Source organism: Melitaea cinxia, chromosome 30, assembly GCF_905220565.1.
Source record: "Melitaea cinxia chromosome 30, ilMelCinx1.1, whole genome shotgun sequence".
Classification (NCBI taxonomy): domain Eukaryota; kingdom Metazoa; phylum Arthropoda; class Insecta; order Lepidoptera; family Nymphalidae; genus Melitaea; species Melitaea cinxia.
This window is the reverse complement of record NC_059423.1, coordinates 2210143-2237045: the sequence shown is the minus strand read 5'-3', so window position 1 is coordinate 2237045 and position 26903 is coordinate 2210143. Positions and strand designations below refer to the sequence as shown.

General features: G+C 34.9%; 3 protein-coding genes and 1 non-coding gene across 4 annotated transcripts in view; 1 reads left to right on the top strand and 3 right to left on the bottom strand.

The window, feature by feature from the left end:
- Positions 1-12049, top strand: part of LOC123668089 — a 31678-nt gene extending 19629 nt beyond the window's left edge. Inside the window, exons 9-12 of the mRNA XM_045601883.1 lie at positions 591-877; positions 8954-9117; positions 9619-9697; positions 10898-12049. Coding sequence (XP_045457839.1) covers positions 591-877; positions 8954-9117; positions 9619-9697; positions 10898-11634 — 1267 coding nt within the window. The 3' untranslated portion in view covers positions 11635-12049. The remainder of the gene's footprint in view (positions 1-590; positions 878-8953; positions 9118-9618; positions 9698-10897) is intronic.
- Positions 12050-18883: 6834 nt separating this feature from the next.
- LOC123668169 lies at positions 18884-22010 on the bottom strand. Its single transcript, XM_045601960.1, has 3 exons — positions 21796-22010; positions 20092-20886; positions 18884-19359 (listed from the first exon to the last, which is right to left on the bottom strand). Exons 1-3 carry the CDS (start codon positions 22008-22010, stop codon positions 18942-18944), a joined length of 1428 nt encoding a protein of 475 aa, XP_045457916.1. The 3' UTR covers positions 18884-18941.
- Positions 22011-22530: 520 nt separating this feature from the next.
- Positions 22531-24266, bottom strand: LOC123668088. Its single transcript, XM_045601882.1, has 2 exons — positions 23291-24266; positions 22531-22544 (listed from the first exon to the last, which is right to left on the bottom strand). The coding sequence occupies exons 1-2, from the start codon at positions 24264-24266 to the stop codon at positions 22531-22533; spliced, it is 990 nt and encodes a 329-aa protein (XP_045457838.1).
- Positions 24267-25094: 828 nt separating this feature from the next.
- Positions 25095-25167, bottom strand: Trnat-ggu. The gene has a single exon. It is a non-coding gene; the product is annotated as a tRNA-Thr (tRNA).
- Between the last annotated feature and the right edge of the window lie 1736 nt (positions 25168-26903).

Here is a 26903-nt window from a genome sequence, read left to right as displayed (position 1 = left end):
TTTAAAAAAAAAAGATTACTTGTGACTATCTAAATTTTTAGCTGTTTTATGCTGGTGAATGCGTGACGAGAGTGTCACGAAAATTGTGATCGGGCGAGGCGAACGGTAGTTGAGAGGGAGATATAAGTTAAATTGAGCTAAAAACTCTTACTTCATTCGTGTGTTCTAAAGCGCACTCGTTTTTTTTTTAATGATATGGGCTTGTTATTTATTTATTTTATTGTGTTTATATATTATCTGCTTTTGAAAACCATTTTTTATTTTATTATTAGTTCTGTGTGATAGGTATTTATTTTTTATCTTCAAATTTTCTTATAAAAGTCGTTTGGTCGTTTGATTTTACTGTATACGCGTAGAATAAATTAATAAATTACGAGTATATACAGGTATTATAGCGATAATGTCGCGTTTGTATATCTTTCTTTGATTTTAATATTTTTTGTTTGAGTTTTTTTTTTTACTATACTTATACAAGTTTAGCAATTTAATAATTTACAATAATAATTTTTATATATTTCGTTTTACAAAGTAAACATTCACTAAAGCATAGAGAAACCATAGCATAACACAGTTCTTCTCTGCCCCTCTAGCTTGGACGCCAAGAACGTTCTCATCAAGGGCGGTGAATGGAAACTCGGAATCGATGATGAACCCTTACCCTTCCAAATTGTCCAAGTGAAGACAATCTTACGTCACCCCTTCTACAAGCCCGGAAGCCTCCTCTACGACGCTGCTATCCTAGTACTCACAGAAAACCTACGATTTGCAAATAATATCCAACCAATCTGTTTACCGGGGGCAGATGAAACTTTGGACGCGTACTACAGTGGTGAAGGACAGTGCATTGTTACTGGATGGGGCAAGGTTGTTTTACAAGGTAAGACATATTTATTTATAAAAAATATATATTCAAGAAATGAATTTTTTAATGACGCCGCGCTGGCGCAATGGTCACAGCCATGGATTGTACCTGTTGCGCTGGCGGTTGCGGGTTCGATCCCCGCACATGACAAACATTTGTATTGGCCAAACAGGTGTTTGCAGCGGTCTGGATGTTTGTGCAGTCCTTATGGGTCTCCCCACCGTGCCTTGGAGAGCACGTAAAGCCGTCGGTCCCGGTTGTTATCATGTAAACCTGATAGCGATCGTTACTCATAGTAGGGAATATATCCGCCAACCCGCATTGGAGCAGCGTGGTGGACTAAGCTCTGATCCTTCTCCTACATGGGGAAAGAGGCCTATGCCCAGTAGTGGGATGAAGCGTAATGAAATTTTAAATAATTTACTTAACGACATTTTAGGTTTCCATATGTTTAGACCAATCTGTAACTTCTTTATCTTAGAGAGTATTACAAATAATTTGGAACAATAAACCATAAGACGTAGCGTGATATTTTACAGCCCATTACGGTCCTGAACGCCGATCAATCTTCTTTGTATCTTCTTCATTCTACGTGACATTATCCAAATTATTCATGCTATGTTGGTCCTATTGGAAGCCATTAATACAGATTATTGAATACGCTATTAAATGAATAGGGTTTTTTTTTTCTCTCTTTACATATAAATACAATCAATAAAACCTTTTTTATAAATTCAAAGTTAATCCAGCTCAAAGACTAATCAATAAGGACTTATCAGCGTTTTAAGAGTAACACGCTATATTCAATCGCGTTTTTTTATCCGTTCAATTAAGGTAACTGACACAACTTTATTATTTTTAAGCAATAAGCATCTTATTTACATATATAACATTCAATGTATCACGTTCACCTGTACATATTTGTCTAATCTTGTTGCATGTAACATGTAAAGAGAACTGAGTGCCTCGTGCGAGTTTTATTCACAGAAACATGACAGAAACGCGTTTATACGTGAAGATTATTTTGCATTGGAATTTAAACAGTGCAGCCTAGACGATAAAGAATAGTATACGATACAATCGATACAGAGCCATCTAGCGGCAAATGCGAGAACTAGGTTGAAATGCCGAATTTCCCATACAAAATGAAGTTAAAATTTACGCCAGTTATTGCGAGATGGATTAAACAAAACTCGCACTAGGCACTCTGATCACGGGATTAGTTTCAAATGTCCGTTTTATTTGTTAACTAGCGGACCCGGCAGACGTTGTCCTGCCCGGAAAACAGCTGCTAAATTTGATAGCTTAACGATACGATAACGATAGTAGCGCCACCTACCGTGTCCAATTGAGATAAAAACTACCCTATCTCCCAAGTTGGACCAAATTACAGATGCTTTAAAAATTTGATAAAATTTGGTTCAGTAGTTTCGGATCTACATACATTTAAAATTTTCATTGTTAACGCCCACCCCCGTAATCCTTATTGGGCATGAGTTATCCTTAAAATCCGCTCATCGATCATTTCTACATCACATATAGGAGATTTGTACCAAATTTGGAGTCGATAATTTAAAAACGGGAATTTTCCATTGTTCCCCGCAACAATATAATAAGTAATGTGAAATAGCTAGTTAATACCATTTTTACTGTATGTAAATTAAATTAAAATGTGGTCTACGAATAAGATCAATTTAATTATTAATAACTTACGTAAAATGCGCCCTAATGTATTATTTAACATGAAATTTATTGAATAGCAATAAAGTTCCAATTGACTCTACATTTTAGTTAGAAAACGTTTGTATGGAAAAAGAAAAGGGCTGTTTTTAGGATTTTCACGGAAATTTTTCGAATTTTTCTCGCCGTAAAACCCATCCTTGAACTTCAATGAACATTTAGAAAATAATTGGTAAAATTGCTCCGGGCATTGTTGAGTTATACGCTTACCGACACATTTTACGATTCATTTTGTCACTGAATCCTTTGAAGATGTATACGACTAAGAAAGCCCCTCAATGTTACAGAAGACCACAGCTAAATAATAATGATTTCAAATAGTTATGTGTGCCTATGTGAGTAAGGTGAATAGAGCTCCTGGATAGAGTCGGGGGTAGTGACGGCAACGCGCTTGCGATGCGTCTGTTATTGCAGTGTTTATACGCTGCGGTATCGGCTTACCAGCATTTGTTTTCCGCTCTAGTAGTATAAAAAGTTTTTATATTTGATGGTTTACACGAGTATGAACTCATCATTTGACCTTTCGGCTATTTTTAATGTTATTATCTGCTAGCCCACATCTTCATAAAATAAAATATTTTAATATAAAAATTATAGCGTTAACACATTAGCAATTTGACGTTTTTGTTTGTTTGTCGTGGATAAAATCAAAAAACTACAGAATAGATTTTGAAAAATACTTTTACCAGAACGGTATATTATCACAGTGTGAGATAATCTATATTTATAATCTATATACATTTACATAATCTATATTTATATATGACATAAGCTATATTTTTACGGGAGAAAATGGAACACCCAAAATCGCTGGATAACAATAGGTACTTTACCTAAATTTGTAATGTACCTAATGTTTCGATCTATTTTTTTTTTTAGTTTGAATGTTTTTACTACCTTAACTTATTTATTTTGTTGGTATTTTTTCTTTTGACGTTTGGTACCTGTGTTACTTTATGGCGAAATAAATATTTCAATTGCAATTAATTTCGTGTAATCCAAGCGGGTGAAGCTACGGGCGGAAAGCTAGTAAATCATAAAAATATAATGTACGCGTCACTATAGATAAAATTAATTTATTCATATTTCTATGAATTTAAATTACGGTAAATGTGATAAACCGGTGTTTCTTGAATATGGGACTTTTAATACTTAATCGTTAATATTTTTCCTTTTTACTGTTTATTAAATAGTTCATTAATATGTTGTAATATTAATATTCACTTTATATAATAAAATAAGTTTTTATAGTAACTACTATCTGAACCAACAGACGGTATTTTATCTTGCGAACTGTCAGACGCGTAGTTTTAAATCCTTTTTTTTTTAAAGTTCTACATTTGCCTATTTTTTAATTTTCTTAATTTTTCATTCCGCAAGAACCTTCTACAATATAAAAAAAAAACTTTAAAAAATAAAGCAATGAAATCAATAAAATTCTCGTCAAGTTATGACTTGAACACTAGTAGCAATTGACGCCTTGGATGTCCAATATTTTTCGTATTATTGTGGCCATATGCCCGAAATCACCTTGGGATTTTAATGCCATGATCTTTCGAATAAAAAAACTTTAATTGACAGTTATTTCTTGTATTTTTACAATTAAAAATTCTATCGGGCTTAAAAAATACCCATTATGTGTTAGATACCACTATTTGCAATGCTCTATTTCAATTTTAATAATCCTGACAAGTAAATATTTTTTTGCCAATTTCTTAATCACCAAATATTTTGTTTATAATTAATCGGTGATGTGCAATTAATTATTGGCATTCCTTTTAAGATAGCTTACGAAATATGTTTGATTTCGTAATTCTTTGATTGGAAGATGTTCGGCCTTCATGCTTGTTTGTAATTAAAAATATACATAAACGATTTTGATGAGACTGTGTGGCAATGGTAAAACCGGTGACAGGTCAGCGTTGCAGGATTTTGACGCGTCGTATATTAGAAATTTTATTTGATTATCCTGTTGGGGCAGTTTGCAGTATCCTGCTTTCTTCGGAGATCAAATTGAGTATGTTTTTGTTTTGGTCAGGAAAAAGTTTATATTAAAGGTATTAATGTCTTTTGTTTATATTCTTGTCTTTTTGCTCGCAAAGGAAAAAAAAGTACTTTATATCGACAAGTGATACAACGGTGTAATATAACAAGGCAGTCGAAAAACAGTCAAGTAAATACGCAATATTAGAGATAATTCAAAAAGTAGTCGACAAACACTAGCTTTGAAACGTTGACATTTTCTTAAAAAAAAAAAAAAAAAAAAACGGTGGATCGAAAAAAAACTGTGGTTCGAAGTTCGCCATGTCAGTTATTATTTAATAAATTTATATTTTAGTAGGTACACACATTTTCACACGCATTTAGGATTAAAGTGGGTTAATGCCTAGGAATAGTAAGTGTACATTTGAGTACACCTTTCAAATTCTAATGCAAATATGTGGCATTTACATTATAAATATACCTACTCGAATACAGAATTATATACGTTTTTACCTAATAGGTATACAAAAATGTCGTGGCACGGTTTTTGTGATGGTATTCCTCCGAAATGGCTTCATCGATTTTTATTAAATATTTTGTGTATAATTTGATAGTTATGAGAATAGTTCGTCGATTATATTTCATACCGCTTGAAATTGGAGTATCCAGAATTTTTATTTCTATTCAAACTTCACAAGATATTAAAATTGTGTATGTTACACATTTCGTAATATGAAGTTATTTTCTACAATATTTTGTTTTGTATTGAAATGAAATGACAGCTATTAATTAATGTAACTTAATACGATTTTGAATCAAATCCCAATGGCAGAGAATTGTATAATTTATTAGTCTTAATATTTGTCCAAATGTCGATATTTCTTCGTTTTCGACCTTCGTTTTACGGGTTTTTGATTTTAGAAAACATATATTTGTTTAGTTCTTAATTTATATATTATTATTATTATTGTTGTAATTTATAAAATAAAGATTACAAAATTGCTTTTAAAGCTTATCTGAATGAAGAAATTTTTGGTTATTGATTAAAAAAAAAAACGTAATTTCACTTTCATTAAATCGATATAAATATAATTATAAGTAATAATACCGCATTCAAGCAGTGTTGTCTTCCTGTTGGTGAGTAAGGTGACCAGAGCTCCTGGGGGGGGGGGGGAATAAGGGGTAGGTTGCAGACGTATATAAGCTACGGTAATCCAGTGATGTCAACTTAGGGGTTTTCCCCCAAATTTAGGGGGGAAAAATGGGATGGGGTTTTTTAGGGGTGTCATATTTGTAGGGGTATTTTTAGGGATTTTTATAACTTCAAATATTTTTTTTTATTTTCTATTTCAAAATAAGCAAAATAAAGGTGTAATAGAATAGGCCCTGGGATAATCCAATCTAGCGAGTAGCGAATCATATTCATTTTTATACATACCACCTTAGCGACATCTAGTGCAATTGCTTGTTACTAAGAAAGCAGAGTTAAATAAAACGCGAGGTTTATTTAACTCGTTGCGTTTATGTTTACTACAAATACGTTGATTATTATTAGTTATTTGCTTGTTCAATTCGTACGTTTATAAGCAAGTCATTCGTTAAAATGCCTAATGTTAGAGAAAAAAGAGTATTGTCAAAAATATACTATTATTTGTTTAATGACATTATCCTATTTATTAATTGTTTTTAATGTATTATTTGTTTAAAAATATTTAATTATTTATTTTACAAATAATAAAAAAATTGGGGGATTCCCTAGTATTTGAGGATTTTAGGGGTTTTTGATTGGGGATTTATTTATTTATGCATAAAAAAAAACTTAGAACTAACATTACAGTAACCCAATGCGTTAGTTAAGTTTATCACAACAAGTAACATTAAATTTAACAAACAATTTCAACAATTCAATAAAAACAAAATAATCAAAAGATATAAAATAATCAATAAATAATCAATAAATATAAAATAATCAATAAATAATCACACTTAAAAAATTCATAAAATTCATAAAAAACAAACAATAATAATACAAATTAGTACATTTATATTAATAAAATTAAAATCAATGTCAATATGTAACATTTTTATCAATTAATTAAAACAATTCAATAAAATCAATAAAGAAGGGATTTAGAGGGATAAATTTTTGAGAGTTGGCAACAAGGCGGTAATCGCTTACCATCGGGTGAGCCGTACGCTTGTTTGCCGACCAAATTGTATAAAAAAAAATGGATCACCGAAATATATGTAGATGCATATCATCCAAGAGACTGTACCATGCTAGATGATTCTTTGATTTTTTTTTTTTCGTTTTTGTCAAGATAAGTTTTGTATGCAAAAAAAATCGGTATATTTACGAAAAAAATATGTTGGTTTGAATTTCGGTCCACTAGACTTCTAATATGCAAAAATCTCGTATCTCAACATAGGAGCATACCTACAAAACAACTCAACCGATTGTTATAAAAGTTTATTTGTTAGATGTGTAAATAAAGGATACTCATATCACATAGTAATTAGGATAGCCAAAAGTTTTATCCCATTTAAATTTCACACGTTTTATAGTTCGTAACGTCTGCTGGGTCAGCTAGTTATAAAGCAATACCTTCTTGAAATATTCGTCTTGTTACGAAAATTCGCGAGATAATAAAACACTTGTAACCTTGTCGTAATATTTGTCTGTACGTCCGCTAATACGACGCGCACACAGGGTCGTGTTTTGACAGATTTTTGTAAGAACTTATTCTTCTGAATATTTCTCAAAGATTCTATTTTATTTTATGATTTGACAGCTTAAAAACAACATTGGCAACCTTTCTGACTTAATTGTCAGTTTTATTCTCGGTCGGGGTCGGGGAGATGTAGTGGAGACGATTTATATAGTAGTTGATTGATTGATTGAATCAGCCAGTGCAATGCAGCACATGCAACTTCTGAGCATAGGCCTCACTCTCCAAGTAGGATAAGGGTCAGAGCTTTAATCACCACGTTGCTCCACTGTGGACTGAAGGAGTCTCTATTTAACTATAGTAGTTACTTTTAAGGAAATAAAACTATTCTAATTTATTGCTTTTCATTAAATCATCTGTTTGAGCTGTCAATGTTAAATTTATTTATATTTTTTTTTTATTCATTAATATAACATTAAAATTTGTGACCGTGAACGCGACAATAAAGGACTTAATAAAAAAATAACAATAAATAAATATAAACATGAATTGTATTAATTTTTTTTTTTAATTTAGGTAGTTGATTCCAATAGCGTAACCTTATATTTTCAAAGTCGTATGTATTTTATGTATTTATTTATTTAATACTTGGTAGTTAGATTTTTCTAGAAATTTAACTAAGCAGGAATCTTTTATCTAAGTTTAATCCAATTAAAATCACGATTTGAAGTATCTGTTGCCAAACAAGGTCGGTACATTTTAAAAATAGGGCTTAGTATGCTTATGATTAAGATATCATATCTAACTAAAAATATCGCTTCAGCGTGTAATATCCCACGGCTGGGCATAGGCCTCTTTCCCTGGGCGATGGAGTACTAAAAATATATTAAGTCATAAATATGAATCATATATAATGAGACCCATTTTCGAACACTTATGTAATTGTAATGTAAAATAAACATTGTATTCATTAATTTATTGTTTCACTTTCATTTTACTTTTTTATTTAGTTTCGTTTTTCTAATTCGTTAGAGCGAAAGAAATAAATGACTTATAATAATATTTAAAACTACATAAATAAAATCATTAAATCGAATTTATAATTTTCTATGAAATAAAAATATAATATTAAACAAACTTTTTTACATCTGTCATATTTAATAATTAAAGATGGCGATTTGGCGCGACTTTTTTGACAGATATACTATTAACGGTTTAGGTACTGTAAAATATTACCGTTAAAATAGCGTTCAACGTTGATTTTTCACAATTAATCATAGTTTAAAATACGCCTTGGGCAAACTTTAATTTAAATATCTTAGAAGATAAATGTTGTTTATTATTATAAAATGTTAAATACATAAATGATCTTTAGCTGTATGCGTTTTAATTCTTTTCTCACTATAAAAAAAAATAACATTTTGTTGTTTTTTTTTTGTATATCTTATTGTTAGAAACTTTATCTAACTATAAATCGTTAATTAGCTTTATAGAAATTTACCTTGAATTCCTAAAATATTCGTTCCAGAATTATTTATTTATAGTCAGTACGTACGTACTAAATTTACTTAAGATATAACGAAGGTGTTCCTTTATTATTATTTTTTCTTTTTTAATATCCCGTTCATTTTTCAGACAGCAGACTACCTATACATTACATTTTATAAAAATTTAAAATAAATAAATTCCGAAATTCCAGCTCACCTCTCCGGAAGTATCATGCACAGTCTCAACGTATCACTCCTAACACCTGGAGAGTGTCAATCCAAGCTCTCATCCGACTACCCTCATTTACTGAGCCAATATGACGAAGACAGCTGCGTATGTGGTGAACCTAGCAATCCATTGGACAACATCTGCAAGGTGTGTAATTTGATTAAGTATTTTGATTTCTTTATACTATTCTACTACTATTTCTAAATGCAAAAGGTCTTCCAACTCTCACGAGTCATTTTTAAACGTGCATTTTAATTTCAAATGATAGACATAAACAAACGATAGATTTAGAAGTCATTGTCAAAAAGCCAAGACAACCTTAAAATGGTTCATAAAAATCTATTTCATTAAATATGGACAAAACCAAAATTATTTTTCAGGAATTTCCACTATATTAGACTTTGTTTGAAATAAATCAAAATGGCTCAAATTCCCAATCGAATTTTCTGGTACATTTTCTTTAAGAAGTTTAAATATTGAGATAACCACTTTTAAAAATTAGCTCCCGAATTCGTCCTTACATCGTGCCTAAAACTAATGATACCAATTTTTTTAAGTTATAAATTTTTATGTTACTTTAAGAGCTTGTTAATTAAATTTTCAAAATATGGAAGAAACTAAGAGATTAACTATATTCAACATTTCCAGGTTGATATTGGAAGTGCCCTCGCCTGCACAACTGGTGATGGCCACTACGTCTTCAGAGGAGTCTACTCTTGGGACACAGGTAAGATATTATCCATTTAGACTTGATTTTATAAGCTTAAGAAGTTGTAGTAGATTCGAGTTATACAAAGATCCCAAGCTTTTGGATACATTAGTGCATTTTTTATACATACACTTTTACGGAAAAAATGTATTAATTACATTATTAGAAAGTACATAGATAAAACCATACATAGGCATCATTAAACCTATAGGCTTGTAAAAGAACTTTGGAATTATTATTTTGGCTGTCATTGATTCGAAATTCAATTACGGTTGAATATTGACGTAGTCAAAGACAAAAGACAATGTCTCCCTAACCAACTAAATCCTGTGCCTTTGAAATGGATGACCCAAGCATATTCACGCATTTTTATGGTTATTACTAGCTTTCCAAATCATATCTTAATATTTAGTATGCTACCTTAAGGTAACCTTCCAAAATATAGGTTTGTTTGTGGAAAAACTGTTTGAGAAATCATACTTGGAGATAAAACTATTCAAAAAAACTACTTTTCCACATTATTGTTGTTATACAGACATCTAATATCACAAAAAAAACTGCGGTTTTTAAAAACAGAACTGCATATTTTTTAGTATTCTATACCGTGGCCTGTCACTGATAAGAAATTACAAATTCAAGGCAGTTTCCAGTCGAATTATCTGCATTTTATTTTTAATATTTAGCCTAATCTTCAACCACAGGACAAAATTAAAAACACAAAAAAAAAATCGAGCGTGCCTTAGACCACACGACTGAAGTAAAACTTCTTCGTCTAACTTCTCCCTCTCGATTTCCGTTCGTCTCGTCGGACCACACTTTTCATAACGCTCTTGTCACCTGTTGTCCAGCTTACTGCCCAAGTCAAGCGTGCGTGAACCTTTACTTCAAAACAGTAGATACTAGACGAACTGCACTGTGTTACGCTAATGATTCAGAGTCAGATATAATAACAATTTATTATGCACCAATAAAAAGTAACATTAAAAAAATCAAAGTATGTACAAAAGGCAATCTTACAGCTATCTATGTGTCAGGCAAACTTAGAGCAAAAGATATAATTGATGCTATAGATACACAGTTTTATTTGTATTGTATACAGAATTGATATTACCCTCGACACACTGACAAGACAAAATTGTTACTACAGATAAAACTACGAGACTCATAGTTTAATAATATATAAATATGTAACTTATTGTTTTATTATAATTTTTTCAGGTTGTCAAGTTGGCAACCAACTTGCCGGATTCTACAAATTCGATCTTGAATGGTACGAATGGGCTATTGGACTGATCGAGAGCGTGAGGTTCTCACAATTCAACACGATCACTAAAGTCACCAAGGTCACTGGAGTCAAAGGGTTCAGTGGAGTCAAGGGCTCCCAATTCAGTGTTAAGGGCTCGGGTAGCTCTGAAGGTGGCATCAATACTGGAGTGAATAGCTTCGGTGTATCGAAGGGTCAGTTCGGTTTCGGCCAAGGTATTTTAAGCCAGAACCAGTTCAATCAGTTCACTAGTGGAAGTCAAAGTGGCTTTGGAGCCTTAAACTTCAGCGAAATCAAACCGATTTCGAATGGTTTCAGCGCAACGTACTCAGAGAAGAAAGTATTCCAAACCGAACCGAAAATAATAACGTACACGACGAAACCGGAAATCGTAACATACACGACGAAACCGGAAATAGTGACGTATACGACGAAACCGGAAATAGTTACATTTACAACAAAACCGGAAATCTTTACTTACACAACCAAACCGAAAATCTTTACTTACACGACAAAACCAAAAATCGTAACATACACGACTAAACCACAAATAATAACGTACGAAACTTCTGGAAGCCGCACTAACCCACAATACGTAGCCCCCGGTGTATCATTTAATCCATCTTTCTCAGAAATAGTCGGTAAACACCAGCACACAGCAAAATGCAAATGCTTAGAAAACAAGAAGTGATTATGACGCACGAAATTAAAAATTAAGTCTTATTGATAGTGCCATAACAAAACAAAAGAAATCAAAAATAAAATTCGATTAAAAAGTACAAACAACATTCAGTTCCTACAATGAGTTACCGGGAATTTTCTAGAACTATTCAAAATGGCGAACGTGTTTCTGTTATTTATAAAAAAAATGTACATAGGTAGGATATATTTAATATTATTTATGTATATATTCTATTCGAATAGCCTTTTATTCTACCTATATTCTGTACGTTTTATTAATGATTGTAATCATATAATTATGTTTAATTAGATTTTTGACCATATTGGTGGCAAATATACCAAAATGGTCGACTCTCTAATGTTAATTGGTCATAGTTTTTAAATTAGGACTATTTTTTATTATTAAAAAAACTGACATATATGTATGTGTAAAAATAAGTATTTAGTCAATATATAGTATGTATATTGATTTTTTTATAATTTTAAAATTAGTATTAAATAAAATTGATGTACTTTACATATAAACTTTTTGTTTTATTTCATCTTTGTGAAACTACAATAAATATTGCAACAATTATTATTTTATTTATAAATCTGATATTTGGTCAGTTCATCTTATGTAATCTGACTCATTACTTCGAAAACAATGTAATATTTTAGGAAATTTCTTTCTCTCTAAAAGTGATTTGAAAATTGACAGACAATTTAAGTCCTTTTTAACTTGCTTATGCCAATAATTAAACTACGTAAACCTTCTTTTTCATTTAATAATGAACATTCTATTTTTTTTTTTTTTTTAGTAACTTTGATGGAGATATATAAGTGCTGCCATTTAAAAAAATTGTAAGCAACTAAGTTTCTACTTTCATCTGTCAAACTATGTTTTAAACACGGCCTTATACACAGGTCAAACCACTAAGCTCAATTTAAATAGTGAAAGATTAGTACAATAATTTAAACTTTTCGTTCGCGTCAACGCTGCTGTACGTCACTGCTATCACTGTGTTCGATCACGTGAAGCGGTGGCGACAATGCATTGTAATTTGTATATTGAGTGACTTTCTTCATTGTTATTGTTTATGTTGACTGAGTTTTCATTATTTATATTTTAAAACATAAATAACGTAGGATAGAAAAAGAGACAGAATGCTATTCTATCTTCGTTGTACAGCACACCGAGCGATTGTCATGCCTCTAGCGGCTTCTAACCATTAAGCTGACATTACCCCCCCCCCACTGTAGTTTCCCGACCTTTGTATGTATATGTAGACCGTGTTTTTAAAATTATATTATGTGTAATGTACATCACATTCACGTACATGCAATTACAGTAGATATATTTTTTTATTTAAAAAATCTACTCATCATCATCATCATTTCAGCCTATCACAGTCCACTGCTGAACATAGGCCTCCCCAAGTTCACGCCAAAAATGGCGTGAAATCATGTATGTTGCCCATAGTAACCACGCTGGGCAGGCGGGTTGGTGACCGCAGGGCTGGATTTGTCATCAAATCATCTGAACAATGAAAAAGCTAAAAACTGGTGAAACATTGAATATGAACAAGACTCGTTTCATTCGTGCTCGTTTGCCAACTTCTAATAGTTAGGTGTTAGTGTACATCACAATCGAAATAATAACAAAATAACTAAGGAAAATTTTTAATGTCCTATTTTACTTTTACGATCAAAACATTATTGTACCGCAAAAAATCTGCGGCTTAAAAATTCTTTATTTGTTATATGTACCTATAACACAGCTTCTAATTTTTTAAAGTGCAATAAAATTAAATACCTATCTTATGAAAACATTTTAATAATAAAGCCTACAATATAGATTCTTCTTACTGTCAAATTACTTTTCAATGACTTTCGCTTTCACTAACAATTGACTTTTTCAAACCTAAAATTATTTGTGAAATGTCATAATACCAAAAGCAAAAAAAAAAAATACAAAAAGGACTAGTTTTTATTAGTAAGTAAGATTAAATATTTTTTTAAACTGAGGAAGGCACATCAGAATACATCCTGCTCAAAATCTGGAGTAGTCTGACTGGGCAGTACCACGACTTTACACAGGATTACCTACAGCTAAATACTGCTTTCATGCAGTGTTGTGTTCCTGTGGTGAGTAAGGTGACCATAGCTCTTGGGGGCATTAGAGGTAGGGTCGATAATGGTCAGTGATACTTCTAGTGTTACAGATGTCTATAAGTTACCGTAATCGCTTACCATCAGGTAGGCCTTACGCGTTTTCGTCAACCTAGTTGTATAAAAACCAACTTTTAATTTCCTATGTTCGCTTTGAAGAAAAAACGATTAGCAATTATTGTAAAGTTTGTAATGGTGTCTTGCAAATTGTTTTGTTCAGGCGCTTAATAAAACTCTCCTTAAATTTCTCCTCAAAACTCATTTTTTTATCTCTACGTATATTCTTTGTCCCTGTCAATCTTCAAAACTATCGAATTGATACTGAAGAAATTTTTAAGTGCACGTTAAGGTTAAGAAAATTGCGACTCACTGCTCTCACTTTTTTTTAACGTGGGGAAAATCCATCACGGATACCTTCCGGAGGCGCCAGAGGGTTATGTCAGACTCCTACTGTCTAAAAAACCACCACGTTTGAGCAGTCATCCACCTGGGTGGGGCGAGATGGGGTCGCGCTAGCATTCGCCACCTCGTACCGTCGGAAGGCCCGGACGAAACCTCCAGGCCCCAGCACGATGGTGGGGTGGCCTCGCTCACAACAAGACCACCCCTCAGACATGTGGGGTCGTGTCATCTAGCGGACCGAAGTCCCTCAAGTGTCGGCCGGCGACTCCACTATTACGAGGCGGGGGAGGTGGCCAAACCATCTCCTCCTTGCCCCCTTACATTGCTGTCACTTAGCTTAGCCTCTTTAGCAATGAATTCCGCTATCGAGTTTGTATAATAACAACCGGTACGGACGGCCTTACGTGCTCTCCGATGTATCCAAAGACAAATACTTCTACAAGTACAAACATCCATCTCGAGCGGGAATCCCACCTGCGACAGCCGGTGTTAAGTGTCTACACGCTTGAGAGGTTAGGTTAGATTAGGTTAGCCTGAGAAGAAATTTCCTGTTCAAAATATGGAGCAGCCTAACTGGGGTAGTACCTTACAGAATATCACAGCTAAATAATACTGCTTTCAAGCAGTGTTGTGTTCCTGTTGGTGAGTAAAGTGACCAGAGCTCCTGGGGTGACTTGGGGGTAGGTTCGGCAACGCGCTTGTAATGCTTCTGGTGTTGCAGGCGTCTATAAGCTACGGTAATCGCTTACCATTAAGTGAACCGTACACTTATTATATTCTTTATTGCACTTTAAAAAAAATTATAGTTATTTGTATACAAATTTAGTTAGCAACGGTGGACTTATCTCTAGGAGAGATCTCTTCCAGCCAACCTGTGGTAGTGGAATTAATGTTACATAGCAGGCTAAGAGAGTGCAGTAATGTAGACATCATACAGATTTCTTGAAAAAAAACCTAATTAAATAATATTCATAACATCATGCAATATACATATACATACTACATATAATATACTATCATACACACCACTACTAATAAGAATATACACATAAATATTACATATATATTTATATAAAATACATACATATTATACAATACACAGTAAAAGTAACATCAATGACAAGATATTTACAGATTACACTTATTTAATTGTTAGAGTTAATTTTAAATGTTAGTATAGGAAAATGAAAAATAGAAGCACGTTATCGTTTTTCGACGAAGAATCCTGTGCAAGTTGTAACTACAGCGTCCCTCGTCAAAGATACGATTCGAATTCATCTCGGTTCACCTCCGATGCATCGACGTTCACCTCGAAGATGTCACTGCCTACTCCTTTATCTAGGTTATTGTGCATAAAATTAATTAAAATACATTTAAAATACGTACACGGTCATTTGCTCATAATACGAAGGCAACTCGATGGTGTATAAGGTAACAGTCGACTAATATACTCAACGCTGAAGCATAAAACAGGGTATGTGCCTAAAGCGCTAATGTAGCGGCCATCTCACTTAAGAATATGTTTTTGGGAATCTTAAATTGATTATTAGATATACACCAGACATACATACGGACAGAGTAGTTGTGTTTATACTCAAATACTTTATCTCAAGGGGAGAAGCAGTGTCCAGTAGAAATTTTGTTGTTTATTTTAGATTTTTTTTTGATCAGCCCGTTGGCGCAGTTTTTAATGACCCTGCTTTCTGCTCCGGAGATTATGGGTTCGATTCCCACCCCGACTCTGGGTGTAATATATATACTTATATATAAGTATTATTTATATGTATGTTTATCGGTATACGTATGTTTATCGAAAAAAAAAAAATGTAGTTACACCAGGCGGCTGCAGTAAAATTAGCCAAGGCCTATAACACAAGCATAAAGTTGCTTACTTTAGGAACAGATGACTGTGTGTTTGTTGTAAAAATTGATTTATTTATTTAGTTCTCATAATAGAATCTTACTAGTTCGCAGTTATGACACAAATCGAAATTTCACAGTATTTACAAAAATTAGCCACGGTATGCTTAAGTAATAATAATAATTAAGAATATGTCAGCTAGATCTATAGATATTTATTCAACCTGTAACATCAAACGACTGGGCATCGGCCTCCTTTTCTGTGAGGATCTAGAAAACTCAAAAATAATTACTAATCTCTTCAATTGGTATAATTAAATTAAGGTTTCGAGAAGATTTCAATGAGCTGAAATGCAAGATGCGTATCTTCGGCGAATCAGTCAGCCTGTGTCACTGCATTGCTGATGATTACCAGAAGCGAATGAATTTCCTCGAGAAACGATTACAGGATTTGGAGGAAAAACATCAGTTCATAGTTAGTAAACACAATTTATGAGTGTCGTAAGAGGCGACTAAGAGATAGCACAGTTTCACTACCACCTTGGAACTTATAAAGCCGACCGATGGCGGGATAACCATCCAACTGCTGGCTGTCAAATACACAGGCCGAAGACGGGCAGCAACGTCTTCGGTGCGACAAAGCTAGTCCTGTGGTCACCAACCCGCCTTCCCAACGTGGTGACTATGGGCAAAGCACATGAGTTCGCGCCATTTTTGGCGCGATTTTAGGGAGACCTATGTCCAGCAGTGGACTGTGATAAGGTGAAGTGACAATGATGATGAAACACAATTTGTCATTTGAAAACGCGGTCGCGCAGAGATTACCGCACTGACTTTTTGCGCCTGCTACAGGTTCGATTCCCGCTCATAGCAAACATTTGCATAGCTATAGACCATACAGAGGTTTGCCTTGTGTGTGTTTCTGTACCCCCGACACACCAAACTAAACAAAACTTATTAAACTTAATTCAATTTTATTGTGCTTAATTTGGTACTAGGCACAATTTTGAGTTGTATATATTTAAATTAAAGTTATACTTTCACGTAGGTACCGTGTTGTTATAATCAGGAAAATCAAAATTAAAAATATACTTCAGTGACATACAATTGTTTCAGTGCCGTGAAAGCAATTACTCGGCTATTATAAAGAAAAATAAACTGATGTCGAACAAAACACGAAAAGAAATAAAGGTATGTATATATTCACAAAATGAATTTATGGTAAGTGTACGGACTGCCCGATGGTAAAAGTTTACCGTAGTCTATGGACGCCTGCGAAAACAGATGCAACACTCAACTAATTAGTATAATGATATAGGTAATTTACCCTACTGTATGTTTCGCAGACACCCATCCCGAGTCTTGAGTGTTGTATATATATTGTTATATATATGGATATTTGAGGTAGGGCACAGCAGGAATTTCCTGCTCAAAATATGGAGCAGCCCGACTGGGGTAGTACCTCGATCTTACAGAAGACCACAGCTAAATAATACTGTTTTCAAGCAGTATTGTGTTCCTGGTGGTGAGTAAGGTGACCAGAGCTCCTGGGGGGATTGGGGATTGGGTTGGCAGCGCGCTTGCGATGCTTCTGGTGTTGTAGGCGTCTATAAGCTACGGTAATCGCTTACCATCAGGTGAACCGTAGGCTTTTTTGCCGACCTAGTGACATAAAAAAAAAAAATTATTATTTATATTTGAAAAACAGAAATAGTGTCCTTTAGACCACACGACTGAAGTAAAACTTACAAAACGTAACTCTCTCTCTTTCTATCTTCACTAACTTATATCTCCCTCTCAATTTCCGTTCGCCTCGCTCGATCACACTTTCACCAGCTTACTCCTTTGTTCCTTAAAATAATTAATTTAAAAAATGTAATAGCTATGATAATATAACCAACTGATTTGCTCTGACTGATGCTCATACGTTAGAAACAGACGACCGCGGGTATATTTAAAAAAAATTCACTAATACCTTTATACCTACCTACTCCCTTTCCAAAATTTCGTTAATTAGACAGTTTAGTCGTATCTTTCGCTCTTATTTATCAAAATTAAATAATAAATATTAATTTTTATAGATATGTCAAGTTGTTAGGTATATTTACTTCTTTTATGATATCCTGATGATAAAAAGCTTATTATAAAAACCATGTGACTCAAATAACGTTTGTATGGTAATAGATTATATGGGATTTAAAGCATGTATTTAGAATTGTGTATTTATTTTTAACTAGCTATGATACCCGGCTTTGCTCAGGAATTGATAATCTCATAAGATTACGTGGTAGATGAAATAAAAAAAATAAACTATGACGAAAAAAGTAAAAAAACTTATCGTTCGACGTTAAATCGATGGCGTCTAAGTATATACTTTTGGCCGTAAACAAAAAAATATCGCACGACCGCTTCAAGGTTATTTTTTTTTATTTATTTGAGTTAACAAACAGTGTTCACAATAAAGTTTTACATAACAGACTTACAATACAAACAATATTAATCGTGACACCAACACCGTCAACTCCAGATTAGAGTTATAGAAAAGAAGAAAAAAAACATTAGAGTTAATTAAACACAATGGGGCAGCAACGATCAGTCAACTACGGAGATCTTCGAATGAAACAACGTAGACTAAGTTTAACTACGTTTAATGTCGCGGTTTACAATATTTTAAATTTATACAAGGAGAGATGTTCGGAGCGTTTACGTTTAATTTCGAATTATAATTTTCCAGTCACCGTCTAAATGAATTTATATAAAAAAATAATCGATCGCTTCAGCGCCACACAGTGGACAACGGTGGCAACCATTCAAAACTTCACGTGTGCCACCATCTGCACACTAGATGGGGTTGCTTGCTTAGCCGCGACATACCCCCCGCCTTGGAAACACCGGCTTCCAACATCAGGCTTCATCGTTGGATGGCTGCAGCGGCAAAGGGCAAATTTTCGAAAACGCCCTCCTCGTCGTTCCGGTTGCGGTACGGATGTCGGCCACACGTGTAACACCATCAGTCCCCGGGTAAATGCGAGTTATGCGTCCCAGACGCCATTTAAGTGGTGGTAAATTTTCATCTTTGATGAGGACGAGACGATCAATGGTTAAATCGTCATGATGAGTTTTCCACTTGGTTCTCTGTTGAAGTTCTCCGATGTATTCTCTGGACCACCTCCGCCAGAACTGCTGCCGCAACTGCTCTATACGGCGGTACCGGTTCATCGTCAGACCTGTAGCGTCAGAAATGGTCTCGCATGGCAGCGAAGTTAACGGTCGGCCCGTGAGGAAGTGACCAGGAGTGAGGGGAGTGAAATCGGTAGGATCGGTGGATAAGGGTGACAGTGGACGAGAGTTTAAAACGGCTTCAATTTGAATTAAAACCGTATTCATTTCCTCGTATGTTAATTTGGCGTTACCAACAATACGTTTAAGGTGATGTTTGCAAGACCTTACACCACTCTCCCACAGACCTCCAAAATGCGGCGCATACGGTGGAATAAAATGAAAGTCAATACCCTCACATGAGGCGTAATCGTTTATTTGTTGTGAATTATTATGAATTAAATTTCGAATTTCTTTTTCAGCACCAACAAAATTTCTACCATTGTCGGAATAAATAGCTACTGGTTTTCCGCGTCTACCACTGAAACGTTTCAAAGCTAAAATATAGTCGTCCGTTGAAAGGCTCGTGACTAGTTCGATATGTACAGCTTTAGTTATGAAACAGACAAATAAACAAATATACGATTTCATTTCCCTAGCACCTCTTCCTTTACGATTCATAATCATAATAGGTCCAGCATAATCAACACCGGTCCGCTCAAACGGAAATCCCGCATCCAAACGTTCAGATGGTAAATTTCCCATTATAGGCTTAGATATCTTATTGTTAAATCGAAAACATGTAACACATTGACGTACGATTTTTCTCACAAGACCTCTTGCACTTAATATCCACCAGGTCTCGCGCAGGGTATATAAAATAAGTTGAGGTCCTGCATGAAGTAGCCTCTTGTGCTCATGATTGACCAACAAATTAGACATCCAGTGTCGACTGCACATTAAAAACGGATGTTTTTTATTAAAATCGAAATTAGATGCGTTTCGAAGTCGACCACCAACACGAATTAATTTTTTATCGTCTAAAAATACGTTTAATCCAGATACACGATTTAATTCTTTATTATTACCTGTGTAACTTCTTTCATTCAGCAAATTATCATAAATCGTCGGAAAGGATTGCATTTGTGCAAAACGAATCAACGTATACTGCGCTTCCTCTAGTTCGGACACTGATAACGAGCCGGTTTGTTTTGTTTTGTATCTATTAGCCTCGCCCCCTCGTACGTTGTTTATGAATCGAAGTACGTAGGCCCATACGCGTTTAAGTTTTGTGAAAGACGAGTATTTATTAAATTGAATAAAATCTAAGTTTTCGAAACTGCTAAAATTATGTACTACGTTTGATTTTAAGTCAGGCAAATTTTCTAAATTAATTATATTATTATTTAACGAATTAAAATTACTATGACATTGCAAGTAAGACGGGCCGTTCCACCAAAGTTCACAATTAATCAACGAATCAAAGGCTAATCCTCTGGACAATAAATCAGCTGGGTTGTTTTCGCTCGACACATGCAACCACTCGGAGTCACCTGTCAGCTCGTTTAACTCGGTTACGCGATTTTGTACGAACGGCTTTAAGAGATGTGGTGACATCTTAACCCAACCGATGACGATGGTCGAATCAGTCCAAAAGATGACCCTTGAAAATGTTAAACGAATAACGTCGATAATTTTTTTATAAAGTTTTGCGCCTAATAAAGCACCACAAAGTTCTAACCTCGGGATACTTATAGACTTTAAGGGAGCAACTTTAGTTTTTGCGCATAATAATTTTACGACGATTTCAGAATCATGGTTATACGTACGTACATAAGCACAAGCGCCGTATGCACTTTGTGATGCGTCGGTAAATATGTGCAGTTCTTTGTATTGCGTGTAGTCGCTCATTACGTAACGAGGAATTTTTAATTCATTTAATCGTTTTAAAACTAACATAAATTTATTCCAAATAAGTTCGATATCGCGAGGTACTGGCGTATCCCAATCGAGCTTACTCAGCCATAACTTTTGAAGTAAAATTTTAGAAATAATTACGGTAGGCGATAATAAACCCAACGGATCGTAGATTTGAGATATAATTGATAACATTACTCGTTTAGTCAACTTAGGTATATTGTTATACTCGACTATTTGTGTAGTGTAATGTAGGCAGTCACTCTCGCTATACCAACCAATACCTAAGGTTTTATTTTGCGTGTGTTCACTGTTAAACTGCTGTGTTACCTGAGTATGAGCGAATTCCGAGTTAAATATCCATTTACGTAGTACAAAACATCCCGAACGTAAAACCGCTGAAACTTTTTCACAAATGGATATTAGTTCATGATGATCATCACTGCCAGTAACTAAATCGTCAACGAATAAATCTTCAGTTATTACCCGAGCTGTGATGACGTCATCACAATCGTATGCGAGCTGACGTATACAACGCATACTTAAATACGGCGCTGATGCCGTACCATAAGTTACGGTGTTAAGCTGATATATACCTAACGGATCTGTAGGATTGTCACGCCAAACGATATACTGCAGTGACCTTTGATCCTGCTGAACAAGGACCTGACGAAACATTTTCTCTACGTCCGCACAGGCTACGTATTTATAACGCCTAAATCGTAAAAGTATAGAAAAAATGTCATTTTGAAGAGCCGGTCCCGGGTACTGAATATCGTTAAGTGACTTAGAAGAAGTAGTTGTAGCACTCGCATCGAAGACTACACGCAGCTTAGTGGTTGAACTGTGCTCTTTAAAAACACCGTGATGCGGCAAGAAAAAGTTAGGATATTCAACCCTATTCACACGTGTCATATGGCCTAACGATTCATATTCGTTTATAAAATCACGATACATTCGTTTATATTCTGGTGTGCGCTCAAGTTTACGTTCTAATGCGAAAAACCTATTTTTTGCTAAATTATACGAATCACCTAAAACATCTGGTGATTGTTTCAAAGGAATGCGTACTGAAAACCTACCATCGGTGTCTCGTTTAGTCGTATTTTTAAATAGATCCTCGCATATACGCTCATCAGCAGTAAGAATGTTACTGGAGTGAGATACGTTTTCTATTTCCCAGAAACGTTTTAAATTATCGTCTAAAGTTTGATTGAAATTACAATAAACTTGATCGGTTTCACTGTCTTTTAATTGCGACGTATAAAGCGGGCCACACAATAACCATCCTAATTTAGAATTTTGGAGGTAAGGTCCCTTTTCTAATCGAATTCTATTATCGTTTAACAATAATTCCCAGAATAAATCAGCACCGATTAGTAAATCGATAGCCGAGGAAATATTAAATGATGGATCCGCAAGACGAATATTATTAGGAATACGTATAAATTTATTATCAATGTTTGTTGTAGGCAAACTAGACGTAATGTGCTGCAAAATGTAGCACCGAATTTTTGTACTATAATCGTTTATCTTAGAACGTATAATTATTTCGCACAATTTATTCGATTGCGTTTTAGACATACCAACGCCCGATATACGTATAGTGGACTGTATAGGTTTCGTATTCAAACGTTTAAATAATTTTTCTGAAATAAAACTATGTTGACTGCCGTTATCCAAAAGCGCGCGAGCTGTAAACATTTCATTATTCCGATCTATTATATCTACCAACGCAGTGCATAGCAAAACCGGTTGTAATGTACTTCGCGGCCGCGCGTGACAAGTAACTAAGCTGTGAAGCGCAGTCGACCGGCCGGCCGCTTCACGAGTCTCGTTTAAATCAGCTGATCGCCCGCTTTGCGTATATTCGAATTTATTCAAATTATTATTAATATGTAATAAAGTATTATGTTTGTTCCGACATTGCTTGCACGGTCCGAACATACATTCCGTTGCAGAATGACCTGAACAACGTAAACAATTACTGCATAGTTTGTTATCTTCAACGAATTTAAGTCTATCTTTAACAGACAAATTTAAAAATTTATAGCACGTATAGAGTAGATGATTACCATTGCACAAGAAACAACTATTATTGTCTGGAGAAATTCGTTTATTAGAACTAAATGACTTCTTAGAATTATTTTTATTACAATTAGTAGACGTGTAAGTATGCCCTATGACATGACCTTTTGATTGGTAATGCTTATTTTCGCTTATAACGTGAGGCTTACATTGAGGCAACTTATTTTGACTAGAACTAATCATCTCGAGGGTATTCGATTTATTTCTTAAGAATGTCAGTAAATCATCTAATTTTAGTCGTTTATTTGAATCAGTTAAAATTGATCCCTTATAATTCTCCCATTCCCGCTCAGTAGATGCGTCTAATTTAGATACAACTAAGTATATAATTATTGTATCCCAATGTTCAGTAGGTTCGTTTAATGATTTTAAAGCACGCTGGTTTCTGAGTGTAGTATCTATTAACCTACGAATCTGCAAGTGGGATTCCTGTTTGAGCGGAGTGATAGAAAATAATGATTTCAAGTGGTTCTGTATAAGAAGTCGCGTATTATGAAATCTACTATGAAGTAGATCCCAGGCATGCACGTAATTATCCGCTGTAAATTCCAAAGCGCTTATAACTTGTAACGCACAACCGCTCAGCGAAGCCTTTAAATAATGAAATTTCTGAATTTCGTCTAAGTCTGAACGGTTGTGTATCATAGTAATATACGAATTCCTATATTCTAGCCACTGATCAAACGAACCATCAAAGGAGGGTAATTTTATGTCCGGCAGCTTAACATTAGATTGCACTGACGATTTACTGTTACATTTTAAACTTTCAACGGTATTTTCGACTATACTTTCAGCTGTAGCGAGAACGTTAAAATATAATGATTCGAAAGATTCTACATACTCAAAGTTTGCTGTATATTCCGACTCGGGTAAAGTTAGCTCAATTTGATTTTGTATGTTGTTAAAAGTATTAAAATGATCTTGAGCTGCTTGCATTCTTAATTTAACTTCTTTAACTTGAACTTGAGATATATCATTACATGGCAATGAATCTAAATATTTTTTAAATTGTGTTAACCGACCTTTCAAATTACCTCGCTGTTTTTTGAGTTCGGAAATATCTTTTAGTTGTTTTCCCAAGGGGGAAGCTGCCGAAGGCACTGATAATTTATCTTCAGTGGACATTTTAGAGGCCTACGTGTAAGAATAATGTAAGGTACTCACGGTTATACGAAGACTTTGAATCAGCACAAATCGCAAAGAAACGTCACTAGCCTGAAATGTAAATGATACGATTTTTAATTCAAACGTTTACGGGAAAGGAGTAGAAAGGAAATAAGACCTGACCGTTGACTGAAGAAGTAGCTGCGTCGAATTTTCCTTGACGAATAGCAGTCGGCGCGAAGTCCAATTTCTTGGTAAATACGGCTCGAAGACCAAATTATGGGGCAGCAACGATCAGTCAACTACGGAGATCTTCGAATGAAACAACGTAGACTAAGTTTAACTACGTTTAATGTCGCGGTTTACAATATTTTAAATTTATACAAGGAGAGATGTTCGGAGCGTTTACGTTTAATTTCGAATTATAATTTTCCAGTCACCGTCTAAATGAATTTATATAAAAAAATAATCGATCGCTTCAGCGCCACACAGTGGACAACGGTGGCAACCATTTTTGAATATCATATCAAAAATTGACCGCTCCAGCGGGATTCGAACCCGCGTCTTCGACATACCGTGTCGACGCTCTAGCCAATTAAGCTATGGAACGATATACTCGCCAGAGCGAAACTTTTGATATGATGATTTTTACTTTCGGTTTAAGCGAACCGTGGCGCCGTCTATAGTGAGTTCTTTACAGAGACTCGTAACTATTCAAAGTTTCATATTACAATGAAAATCTTTGACAGGAGACGACACCATGCTATTTTTAATATGTACGATTTTTATTTTTTGTGTTACCCACAATTAGGAATTCTAAACATTTTTGAATATCATATCAAAAATTGACCGCTCCAGCGGGATTCGAACCCGCGTCTTCGACATACCATGTCGACGCTCTAGCCAATTAAGCTATGGAACGATATACTCGCCAGAGCGAAACTTTTGATATGATGATTTTTACTTTCGGTTTAAGCGAACCGTGGTGGCAACCATTCAAAACTTCACGTGTGCCACCATCTGCACACTAGATGGGGTTGCTTGCTTAGCCGCGACACACAATATTAAAAATACTCATACGTGATACTTCAAAATAAAGGCTCACAGATAACTTCTTTCCTTTTCGTTTCGAAATCGCTTGTTTCGCTGTTCAAATCGAACTAACTCTGGCGGGCGACACCGGGCACTTATATATTCAGAGAGCTAGGCTCTAGGATATTCGAGAACGTTTGAGAATATTTTCTTTCTCATACCTTCTAGAATGTTCTCGACATTATCTTCCGTCGTAACAATAGGTTCTGCAGCTGTAGCATACGTATAAAGGCGCGAAATTTAAAAACTTAAATTTTAAAATGTTTTCAAAACTAATTTGAATAATTAAAATTATGTCGCTTTAACTCCAAAATATAAGTTAGCTACTGCTGTATACAAACATAAAACTTAATAACTTTATTATAATAGTAACAAATGTAATTTAAGACTTTATTGAAATTGGAATTTTAAATTTCGCGCCATTACTACACATGCTGCATGCATGCATACACATCTGCTTTGTGGACTTTCGCAAAGCATTTGATACGGTCATATGGACACACCTCTGGACAATACTTGCAGAAATGGGTGTACCGCATCATTTAATAGTTCTGTTGAGGAGGCTGTATGAAGATGGTACTGCAGCGGTAAAAGTGAATGATACCCTTTCAAGTAATTTTAAGACTGAGGCCGGTGTACGACAAGGATGCATCTTATCGCCATTACTCTTTAACACCCACACAGAGTACATTATGCGTATTGTCCTGGAAGATCGGAACAAAGGAATATCGGTTGGGGGACGCGTGATAAATAACCTTAGATACGCTGACGACACTGCCCTTCTCGCACAGACTAGAGAAGACATTGAAAATCTTTTGACCCGTCTAGAAAATATCAGGCTCCAATTCGAACTTGCTATCAACCGAGACAAGACGAAGATGATGATAGTGGACCGGGCTGAACAAAGTGGAAGCAATGTACACAAAATAGCTAATTGCGAAGTGGTACAGAACTATATTTACCTCGACTCCACTATATCAAGTACTGGAGGATGTGGCGACGAAATAAGGCGAAGGTGCGCCATGACCAGGTCTACTGTGAAACGACTGGGAAAGATTTGGAGAGACAGAAGGATCACCAAGAAGACTAAAGTCAGGTTGATGAAATGCCTTGTTTCCAATCTTTCTTTATGGAGCCGAAACTTGGTCTCTGAAACTGCAGGATCGCCGTAAAATCGATGCATTAGAGATGTGGTGCTGGAGGCGCCTCCTAAAGATCCCGTGGACGGCGTTTCGCACCAACGTATCCATCCTCAGAGAACTTCGTATCAAAGACAGACTATCATCGACTGTACAACTACGAATACTGAAGTTCTTTGGGCACATCTCTAGAAATGAAAACTCGATGGAGAAACTAGTGGTGCAGGGCCAGGTGGAAGGCAAGAGAGCACGCGGTCGAACGCCAACCCGCTGGACAGACGTCATCACAAGAGCTACTGAGGCCACCATGGTCCAGTGTACTCGCGACGCCTCCAACAGAGGGAAATGGAAGCACATCGCCAGGAGAGCTACCCTCGAAAATATTATCGACCCACCAAACACCCCACTATGTACCTCGTCAGCGCAG

Bases quoted from the DNA above. Each gene is read 5' to 3' on its own strand.
- LOC123668169 (XM_045601960.1), bottom strand. From the start codon at position 22,010: ATGTATCGTGATTTTATAAACGAATATGAATCGTTAGGCCATATGACA. The intron at 20,887-21,795 runs CATTTTTTCTAT...AAAGTCTATAAG, and splicing joins GGACCGGCTCTTCAAAATGA to TATCCCGAGGTTAGAACTTT. The intron at 19,360-20,091 runs CAGTCGACACTG...ACCCTTATCCAC, and splicing joins AAACATCCGTTTTTAATGTG to CGATCCTACCGATTTCACTC.
- LOC123668088 (XM_045601882.1), bottom strand. From the start codon at position 24,266: ATGTCCACTGAAGATAAATTATCAGTGCCTTCGGCAGCTTCCCCCTTG.